Here is an 11,201-nt window from a genome sequence, read left to right on the forward strand (position 1 = left end):
CTCTAACATAGGGTTCTAAAATTTGGGGTCCATGGAGTCTGTGGATAAGATTCAGGAGCCTGTAAATTTGGGCAGGAAAAATTATATCTTTCTTTCTACTAACCTCTTTATGAAAGTTAAAGTTTCCTTTAATTATGAGAGCAATAGTAATACCTAAGTTTTTGTTACCAGTGAAAATTCTGAGTCTAATTTAATTCTGTTATTTTCATATCACATTTTAGTTTTTACAGATATCTGTAAATATCTTTCCCAGGTTGATATTAGACATTTTTAGATCTTCTTATTTAATACATTATTAAAGAAGCAAATATGTTACTATGTCACAATTTTTTATATTTTGATAACTGTATTCAATATAATTGGCTCTTTATAATTCTATATATTTTCTTTTATACTTATAAAAACGATGATTCTGAGACAGAGTCCAGGGGCCTTACCAGAGTGCATAAGCTTCCCAAAGCACAGAAAGTTAGACACCTCCACAAATAGATCTAATTTCAGGGCAAGAAAAGCAGTGATGATGCTTTATGACCATATGTTCTTTTTGACAAAAAAGTAGTCTTTAACCGTTTTGGCTAATTGCAAAAATGCAATGCATTCTCAAAGGAAAAAGATACGCCACCACTGAAAATACTTTTGAGAAAATTCCATCGACAAAGAAAATGGTTTTTGTTTTTTAGAGACCCAGTCTTTCTCTGTCATCCAGGTTGGAGTGCATTGGAGTGATCATGGCTTACCGCAGCCTCAAACTCCTGGGCTCAAGTGATCCTCCGGCCTCAGCCGCTGGAGTAACTGAGGCTACATGTATGCACGACAGTGCCTGGCTACTTTTTAATTTTTTTTTTTTTTTTTTTGGTAGGGATGGTGTCTCTGTTGCCCAGGCTGGTTGCAAACTCCTGGGCTCAAGCGATCCTCCTGCCTTGGCCTCCCAAAGTGCTGGGAATTACAGGTGTGAGCCACAGCGCCTGGCTAAGATGGAGTTTTATATACAGAATTATCAGGACTTCTTTTAGATCTCATCCTCAATATGCAAATAACTAATTCATTTAGCAAATATTTATTGAACGTCCATTATGTATGAGGCACTACTGTAAGCACTGGAATGAGTGCAGTGAGCGGATCAGATATGGTACCTGCCTGGATGGAGTTTATGTTACAATGGAAGCAATTGGCCTCCAAAAGCTAAGCTATAAAGAAATCTGACTGGATCAGGTATTTATAAGTGTTATGCTGAAAATAATGCAGAGTAATCTAGGGAGTGAGAGGGTGACTAGGGTCACCCATGTGGTGGCTAGGTACCTGGATCTGGCATTGCACTTCTTCCATACAAATCCTGGCTCCATGCACCTTTGGCTCTATGGCCTTGTCCAGTTGTGCACTCTCTGTACTCCAGTTTTGTTGCCTGTAAAATAGACATATTAACATTACCTACTTTAAAGAGATGTTTTAAAGAAAATGGCTACTCCTAACATCTCCCCAAGAACCAAGCACAGAATTTTGGAAGTTTTAATACATTTTCTTAAAGTCTCTTTCTTGGCATTGTAAAACATTATCTAGATTCAAGTCTGAGTTGTTAAGTTATTTTATCCTAAGGCATCCAATGGCACAGATTGACATTAAAGTGAGAGAAGAACTAGCTTCATCATTGCCATTGTTCTCTACCATAGCCCATGGAAACACAAGACCTGGCTGACTGAGAAAAGTGAATGAGGGGAATTATGTCAGAAATGACAGAGAAGCATGGGCAGGATTTCTGGCAGGCACGGGTATTTCTAAGTAAGAAATGGTGTGGTTAGGAGACAATACTCTCAAGAAGGGGACAGATGGTTTCTGTGGCAAAGGGAGTTTCCCTCATTCAGCCTTGATGGAGAGAATAAAGGCCCTGGCCCCTCCACTGAGGATATGGAGTAAACAAGACAATTAAGTCTGTCACTCCTGGAGCCTGCATTCTAGTGTGGAAGACAGATAGCAAATGATACATCAACATTAAGAAATTCATGAGTAAATAAAGATAATTTCAGGCAATAATAATTACTCTGAAGAACACGAAGAGGGGCCTATGATAGAAAAGGGGTGTAAAGGAGTTTGGAGGATTTAAGCTGAGTGAGCAATCTCATCTCTATTTTGATAAGGTCACTTTGGCTTCTGTGTGGATAACACATTGGATGCGGATAAGAACAGGAGCAGGGAGACCTCCAGTAGCAGGAGGCTGCTCTAGGGGTCCTTGCAAGGGATGCTGGCAGCTTCGACCCGAGTGGTGAGATGCAGATGGGAGAGGCAGGTGGACAGATGAGACAGCTGAAACAGGAAAAGCAGGCACAAAGGCAAACACAACACAATGTAACAGAACGGGAGTTTAGAGCGGAAGGAACACTCCGGAGTCATTCTGGTCCAATTCTGCAGATGAGGAAACCACATCCCAGGAGGCTGAGGTGGCTTGCCCTGCATCTCAGAAGCCGGGCAGTCCCTGAGCCTTCTGACCTCACATCCTCTGCCACACCACAGTGGAGAAACCAGAACTGGAGGAGCAGCTAGAATGCAGAGAAGAAAAATGAGGTGCGGGTGCGAGGAGGAGGAGAACAGAGAGAGAGGGAAAGAGGCAGCGAAGGGGCAAAGAAAATGAAAGAAAACGCAGGTGGAATGAGACAGAAACCACAACAGGTGAAAACAGGGATGGGGGCAGGCAGAGGAGAGGAGTGAGGCGGACCTTGATGCTGGGATTATTTAGGGCAGATAGTTTCCAGTTGAGGTTCGGTTTCATAGCCCATTGCCTGGCTCCCTGCAGCTGTCAGGGCACCAGAGGCAGCAGTTGGAGCAGCTGCCTGCACCACCTGAGCCACAAGGACAACGGCAAGGGAAGTGCAGATGGGCAGGAAGTCCCTCTGGGTCAGAGCCAGGGTAGCCAAGATCACATTGTTCTTGCCCACCGCATGGGATGCTCAGGCTTCCCACAGCAGCCCAGAGACCAGACCTGTCCTTTATCCTTAGCATCGCCACCATCATCACCATCATCGCCATGCTCCCATTTCTTAGGATCATGTGCCAGGGGCTTTGCATGCATTTCTCTCTTTCATCCTCACAGAAGCACTTGAGGAAGGTATTGCTTTCCCCAGTTTACAGATAAAGACACGATGGCTTCATTCATTAACTCACTAACCTCATTTCAGAGCCAGGAAATGGAGAAGGGCCCTGCTGTCGTTCTGTTGTTTTTGTTTTGTCTTGTTTTCTCCTCTTGAAGAGGACACATGGAGCCCTGGGTTGATGTTATAGGAGGTGTTGGTGCCGTGCACTGAAGGGATCCGATGTTTTCTCCTTTCTGCAGCTGGAGGTCACTCAGCCTGGACTGATGAAGCCGGGGAAGCCTGTGCTCTGGTCCACACAGCCCCCTCAGCCACCCCAGGGAATGCTCAGATCCAGTTGCACAGGCAGCCCACAGAATACAAACAGAACTTTCTTTTAGAATTTTTGCGCTGTTTTATTGTTTCTTACGGACAACAACTGACCTTCTCTTTTTTCCTTCAAGGCCCCTTTCAAATGTCACCTCTTCTATGAAGGTTTTATTTCTTTCCAGGCAAAATAAACCACTCCCTTTTTGATGCCCTCATAATTTTAAATTTTGGCCTAAAGCGCTTGTTTGCCTCCACCATCAGAGCATGGGCTTCTTGAGGAAAGGGACTGTGTTTTAATCATTTCTGTATCCTTGGCATCTAGCACAGTGCTTGGCACAGTAAAAGCTGTCAATAAATGTTAGCTGAACTGAAAAGTAAAAAATGGAAAGGGCATTTATTGGGGCCAGTGTAAGTCAACTGTTTCCATCCTTGTTTCTTTAACTCAGAAACTCAAATGAAGAAAGACATTGTCAATCTCATGAGGAGTCCATATTTTTTTCTACTGGTGAGAGATAAAGTAAATAGCATGTGGATTTCCTTTGGAAGAATAACAAATAAAATTCTTTTGTAAGGCTGTGAGTTATAAAATTAACTTTTTAAAACCTCCAAATTGCCATTTTGCAAGGAAGAAATATAAGTAATAAATATGAATATTCTTTTTTATTTCAGACTTTTGCTCCATAGGCAATAGAAATGAGATGGCCAATTACAGTATTGAAGCATAAGCACAGATCTAACTCAGTGCAGAGGCAAATATCATATAGCACATGATATTTTCATATTTTTGTGTGCTACTATGAGTAACACTATTGCAAATCCAATTCAGTTATGATTTGGTCTTTGTAGCTCCAATTTCATTATTAACTAAAATTTCATAGCATCATTCTTACTGACATGCACTGAAGATAAAAATTCTCTATATTTTCCTCATCTATCCTTGTCTTTTCCTTTATTAAAAACATAGCAAAATTAAAAGAAGAACTAGCAATAAGCACACTGAAATCACAACTCAGACACATGACAATATTCCATAACCATGACACCTGTCCAGGCTGCATCCAGCCAAATATGGATCCAAAAAAAGGAATACTGATATTTATTACTTATATTTTTCCCTTGCAAAATAACCCTTTGGAGATAACAAAAAGTTAATTTTATAACTCATATCATTATAAAATACTTTTATTTGTTATTCTTCCAGAGGAAATCCATATGCTATTTACTTTATCTCTTGTCAAAAGAAAAAAATATGGACTGCTCATGAAATTGACAATGTCATTCTTCATTTGCGTTTCTGAGTTAAGGAATAAGGATGGAAACAGTTGGCTTACACCAGCCCCAACAAATGCCCTTTCCATTTTTTGCATTTCAGTTCATAGTAGGAGCTCACTCAGGACTTAGCTGGCAGAGAGAGGAGAGTCTGAGGCCAATGTGCACTTCCCAGCACAACATCTCACATCCTCCTCATTTTTTATCACTCAAGATATTGAAAAACTAATATGCAAGGATGCTGTCATTATAGGGGTAATCTTCAATCTTCTCTAATTATATTTAAAATTATGTCATAAACTTCAGAAATTAGCAAGTATTAGTGTATACCTTATCATTAGCATAATGCAAGTTGGCCTCACCTACAAATAGAGTCATAATTATAAAAATTCTATCTTTCAACCTCCTACTTTCTCAGAATGGAATTTGTCCCCACTGAAGTTATCCTTCAAAGTAGTGCTTCACCTGTGCCCACAAATACCTGTGGCTACTGCACAAATACTGTGTGGCTTCTACCAGGTTTTTCCTCCTGACCTAGCTCTCATATGTTGATATTTGTTATCCCATCAAACCTTTCTGTTGCTCAGCTTTGCAGCATGGATGGTGCAAAAAAGCAAATGTTGCTCTGTCTGCTACTGTTCCCAAAGCTGGCAAATTGCAGGATGTCACCATGGGGTAAGCTCCATGAATGAAGGGATTAGGGGTGAAGAGAGAACTGACCATTCTAACAAAGTTCAGAGTCCTGAGTTACTGAACTTTTCCCTAACTCAATATTAATTTCCTATTGTTGCTATACTGAATTACCAGAAACTTAGTAGTTTAAATCTGCACATTTCATTATCTTACAGTTAAGAGGACAGAATCCAATCAGGGCCTTATTCAGCTATAGTCAAGGTGTCAGCGGGGATGTGGTTTTATCTGAAGGCTCCTAGGGAGAATCCTTTACCTTTCCTTTTCCAACTTAGAGATCTACCTGCATTCCATTGCTTGTGGTCCCATCTTCCATCTTTAAAGCTGACAATGTTGCAGCTCTCTAACCTTTTTTCCAAGAAATGTATCCCTTTAACTTTCCTGTTTTGCTTCCCTCTTCTACCTCTTCTACTTTTTTCTTTTTCCCTTTTTTTTTTTGTTGTTTGTTTTTTGTTTGTTTGTTTGTTTGTTTTTGAGATGGAGTCTTGCTCTGTTGCCCGGGCTGGAGTGCAGTGGTGCGATCTCAGCTTACTGCAAACTCCACCTCTCGGGTTCAAGTGATTCTCCTGCTTCAGCCTCCTGAGTAGCTGGGATTACAGGTGAGTGCCACCATGCCTGGCTAATTTTTGTATTTTTAGTAGAGACAGGGTTTCGCCATTTTGACCAGGCTGGTCTTGAACTCCTGATCTCAGATGATCTGCCCACCTCAGCCCCCCAAAGTGCTGGGATTACAGGCATGAGCCACTGTACCTGGCCCTCTTTTCCACTATTAAGGCCCCTTTTATTACATTAGGCTTTCTCAGATAACCCAAAACAATCTCCCTATTTTAAGGTCACCTGATTAGCAATCTAAATTCCATCTGCAAACTTAATTATCCTTTGCCACGGTTCTGAGGATTAGGACATGAGCATCTTGGGGGAGAATATTATTCTGCTACCAAGAATATATTTTTAAAATCTTTTTATTTCCATAGGTTATGGGGAGCAGGTGGTGTTTGGTTACATGAGTAAGATCTTTAGTAGTGTTTTCTGAGATTTTGGTGCACCCATCACTCGAGCTGCATACATTGCATCCTATTCGTAGTCTTTCATCCCTCACCCACTTCCCACCCTTTCCCCCTGAGTCCCCAAAGTCCACTGTGTCATTCTTATGCCTTTGCATCCTCATAGCTTAGCTCTTACTTATAAGAATATATGATATTTGGTTTTCCATTCCTGAGTTACTTCACTTAGAATAATACTCTCCATTCTCATTCAGGTCACTATGGATGCCATTAATTAATTCCTTTTTATGACTGAGTAGTATTCCATTGTATATATATACCACAGTTTCTTTATCCACTCATTGATTAATGGGCATTTGGGTTGGTTCCATGATTTTGCAGTTGCGAATTATGCTGCTATAAACATGTGTGTGCAATTATCTTTTTCGTATAGTGACTTCTTTTCCTCTGGGTTGATACCCAGTAGTGGGATTGCTGGATCAAATGGTAGCTCTACTCTTAGTTCTTTAAAGAATCTCCACACTGTTTTCCATAGTGGTTGTACTAGTTTATATTCCCACCAACAGTGTAAAAGTGTTCCTTGTTCATTGCATCCATGCCAGCATGTACTGTTTTGTGATTTTTTGATTATAGCTATTCTTGCAGAGTAAGGTGGTATTGCACTGTGGTTTTGATTTGCATTTCCTTGTTCATTAGTGATGCTCAGTGTTTTTTCATATGTTCTTTAGCCGTTTGTATATCTTCTTCTGAGAATTGTCTATTCATGTCCTTAGCCCATTTTTTGATGGGATTTTTTTTTTCTTACTGATTTGTTTGAGTTTGTTTTAGATTCTGGATATTAGTCCTTAGTCCTTTGTCACATGTATAGATTGTGAAGATTTTTTCCCATTTTGTCAGTCATCTGTTTACTTTGCTCTTTCTTTTGCTGTGCAAAAACTCTTGAGTTTAATTAAGTCCCACCTATTTATCTTTGTTTTTACTGCATTTGCTTTTGGGTTCTTGGGCATGAAATCCTTGTCTAAGCCAATGTCTAGAAGGGGTTTTCCAATGTTATCTTCTAGAATTTTTACATTTTCAGGTCTTAGATTTGAGTCCTTAATCCATCTTGAGTTGATTTTTGTATACTGTGAGATGAGGATCCAGTTTCATTCTCCTCCATGTGGCTTGCCAATTATCCCAGCACCACTTGTTGACGAGGGTGTCCTTTCCCTACTTCATGCTTTTGTTTGCTCTGTCAAATATCAGTTGGCTGTAAGTATTTGGGTTTATTTCTGGTTCTCTATTCTGTTCCATTGGTCTGTGTGCCTATTTTTATACCAGCACCATGCTGTTTTGGTGACTATGTCTTATAGTATAGTTTGAAATCAGGTAATGTGATGGCTCCAGATTTGTTCTTTTTGCTTATCTTGCTTTGGCTATGTGGGCTATTTTTTGGTTCCATATGAATTTTAGAACTGTTTTTTTCCTAATTGTGTGGAGAATGATGGTGGTATTTTGATGGGGATTGTGTTGAATTTGTAGATTGCTTTTGGCAGTAGGGTCATTTTCACAATATTGATTTGCAGTAGCATCCAAAGATATAAAATACCTAGAAATAAATTAATAAATGCAATGCAAAAATTCTATGCTGAAAACTACAAAACTGCTGAGGGAAATTAAAGAAGACTTTGAAAATGTGGGAAAGTATATTATATTCATGGATTAGAAGGCTCAATATTGTAAAGACAGCAATATCCCCAAACTGATCAATAGATTCAAAGCAATTCCAATACAAATACCAGCCAGATTTTTATTAGAAATTGACAAGTTAATTCTATAATGTGCAAAGCATTCAAAATAGGACATATTAGTCATTTGTGGCAAATATTCATGCAATTCAGTTGAAAAAATTATTGAAGTTCTATATCATTCCAATAGGCCTAGTAAAAGAGGAAACAGCAGCATAACAAAGTGGTAAGACAGCCCTGAGTTTAAATCCTAACACTGTTGCCCATGATCTTTACATATCCACCAGACCTTATGGAATTCTTTAGGGGAAGGGTAGGGTAGGAAGAAGGATGGGTAAAATTTGAAATGACATCGAAGGGGGCTTAGATCTAACTTACACATTTCCACCCCTACTCAAACTACTGGATAAAGAAACACTGTTCTAAATAAATTTTTAAAGTGATACTATACTACTAAGTTGGAAGGGACCTTAAATAGTATTATATTTACCCAAATCCTAAATAGAGTGAAGTGCTTTGCTCAAGGTTACACAAGTATCATGGTGACTGTTATTTATCACAGTCAGACCAGAGCCCAAGCCCAATAGCCCAAATGTGAATACAAACTCCAGATCTTCTACCAGCCAACTGTGCAGCCTATAGTTAAACCTCTGAAATCTGGAACTCTTCATTGAAAACACGGGGAGAAATAACATCTTTTTAAAGGATACTTTATTGAGTAATGAGATAATTTTTAAAGTGTTTAGCAAGTTGCTTGACACATAGCAAGTACTTGGTTTTTTTTTTTTTTTTTCTCTTCGCTTTTTTCTTCTCTGGCTTCTACCCCAGCTAGTCTCTTCTTAAATATGTAGTCCAATGTGTGCTATGGTTAGACATTTTGTTGCAAGTACAGAATTCTATTCAGGTTAACATCAGCAAAAGAGGGGAGGTCTGTTATAAGAATAGAGGGTATCATGAGGACCTCAAAGTCAAGAACTCAGCCAGGCTTTAGGAAGTCACCTGAACTAGAAACCATAAAAACAGAGGACCTTTCTTTTCTATTTCTTTTCTCTGATTGTCTCTCCATATCCATCCTCCAACTCCCACCTCTCTGTCTCTCTGTATCTCTCTCAATCTCTCTTTTCTCTGCTTCTCCGTGAATGTGGTAATAGAAGATAGGAATTACACAATTCTTGACAGATTTCTTCCACTTACCAGCCAAGACTCAGTCACAATATTTTAGTTCCAATACCAAATTCCTGGGAAAGAGAATTTGGTTTTGGTGGTAGGGAGGAGCATGGAGTCACATAATATACAATAGTTGCCAACACTTAAGCTGAAAAGAGCAGTTATGGGGTTATTGTAAGTTGGGCAGAGAACCCTAAAAGTCTACTACAATATCCTGGCAACTTCTTTGTAGATATCTAAGAGGAATCCTTATCCATATGTGAAAGGCTTTCAGCCTAATGCAGTTCAAAAAGGGGCCACACCAAGATGATGAAACCCTGTCTCTACTAAAAATACAAAAATTAGCCGGGCGTGGTGGTGGGTGCCTGTAGTCCCAGCTACTTGGGAGGCTGAGCAGGAGAATCACTTGAACCCAGGGGGCAGAGGTTGCAGTGAGCCAAGATCACACCACTGCTCTCCAGCCTGGGCGACAGAGCGAGACTCTGTCTCAAAAATAAATAAATAAATAAATAAATAAATAAATAAATAATAAATAAATAAGTAAATAAATAGTGGGGGGCCACAATGGCAATACCCCATGTCTCAGTGTCTTAGTGCATACATTGAACATTTAGATTTTATCCAGTTCCAAAGCTCCCTGTTGATTTTTTAAATGCCCAGAGTCATGGCAATAGAATAAATTTTCTCTAGTCTCCTTTCTTGGCTTAGTCATGACAAGGGTGACATCAGATATTCTTGCCCTTACAACCTGGGCTTATGGAAAAATTGTTCCTAAGAGAATAATCTCATTTCACATAGGCTTGGCTCTAAAATAAGGGGCCCCTTTCATGGTTGCTCTGAAAATCTGCCATGAGATATACTATATCAGGAAATATTGGCTTCATGTTTTTTCTGCTATTCAATAGTTACTCTTAGAGTTCAGTCATTAGAAACTCTCCAGCTCAGCAGCTTGGTTTTCTGCATGTATACATGATTTTCTTTCTAATGAATGAATTCCATATGAGCTAATTATAGAAAATTAGATTTTTTGCAGGAATTAGCATGGTTCTTTATTAGCAAAACCAATTGCATTTCATTAATTTTCTTCTTAATTAAAACCACTGGTATTCATGGGAAATTAAATGAATAACAGGCTTTTCTAATGTAAGCATATGCTGTGCAAATACCAAAGTATTTGCATTACTACAAGTGCTGCCCCAGCTCATCATCGTAAAAAATAAAAAAAATAAATAAAAATAAAAACAAAACTAAACTAAACTAAAAAACGAACACAAGTCTTCTTTACTCTGCTTTGGAGTTTTATTAACCTAAATAGAAAATACTGCTGAGAAGTTGTAAGCTCAAGTCTCAGCTCAGTCATTCTTTTCTATAGGCTCTCTGCATGTTTGGAAGTCTGAATTGGTTGAAGTTGAAGATGATGTGTATCTGAGGCACAGCTCTTCCCTGACTCATGGGCCTTGACACTGCTGTTGAGGTTTGACTCGAATCCCAGAGTTTTGGTGTGGATGAGCAGGGACAAATTGCTGAGCATCAAGAAGAGTAAAATTAAGCAAGTGGAACGTATGCCTCTGCTCTACGCAGTGAAATGAAGAGTCAACCTTTGAACATGTGTGTGTGTCTCTCATTTTCCCAAACAGGATCAACCCACCATGATTTATGAATTCACCTCTTTCTTAGAGGCTTCCTTTCTTTTTTGTTAGATCCTCCTTTGAGAGCATCTAGGGTCCTATCAAAGCGGGAAGTGACTTCAAACAAATCCACACTAATACGTGAATTAATAATGGCTACCAAGCACAGAGCTCTTTCCCGTGGCACACTCCTGGGAAACAAGCAGTTACAACACTTGTGGAGAGTAATGTGATAGTATACATTCATTTTTTTTTTTTGAAGTAGAAACATTTATATTTAGAAATTTAACCTTTAGTAATGTGTCCCACAGGAATGCTTGCCTGAGT

General features: G+C 39.3%; 1 protein-coding gene across 1 annotated transcript; it reads left to right on the forward strand.

The window, feature by feature from the left end:
• Positions 1-1,718: 1,718 nt before the first annotated feature.
• On the forward strand, positions 1,719-10,851 carry HMHB1 (histocompatibility minor HB-1). Its single transcript, XM_030926679.1, is given in 3 exon segments — positions 1,719-1,776; positions 2,506-2,556; positions 10,619-10,851. Coding segments are annotated over 3 exon segments (198 nt in total). The 3' UTR covers positions 10,708-10,851.
• The last annotated feature ends 350 nt before the right edge of the window (positions 10,852-11,201 follow it).

Source organism: Rhinopithecus roxellana, chromosome 3 (genome assembly GCF_007565055.1).
Source record: "Rhinopithecus roxellana isolate Shanxi Qingling chromosome 3, ASM756505v1, whole genome shotgun sequence".
Taxonomy (NCBI): domain Eukaryota; kingdom Metazoa; phylum Chordata; class Mammalia; order Primates; family Cercopithecidae; genus Rhinopithecus; species Rhinopithecus roxellana.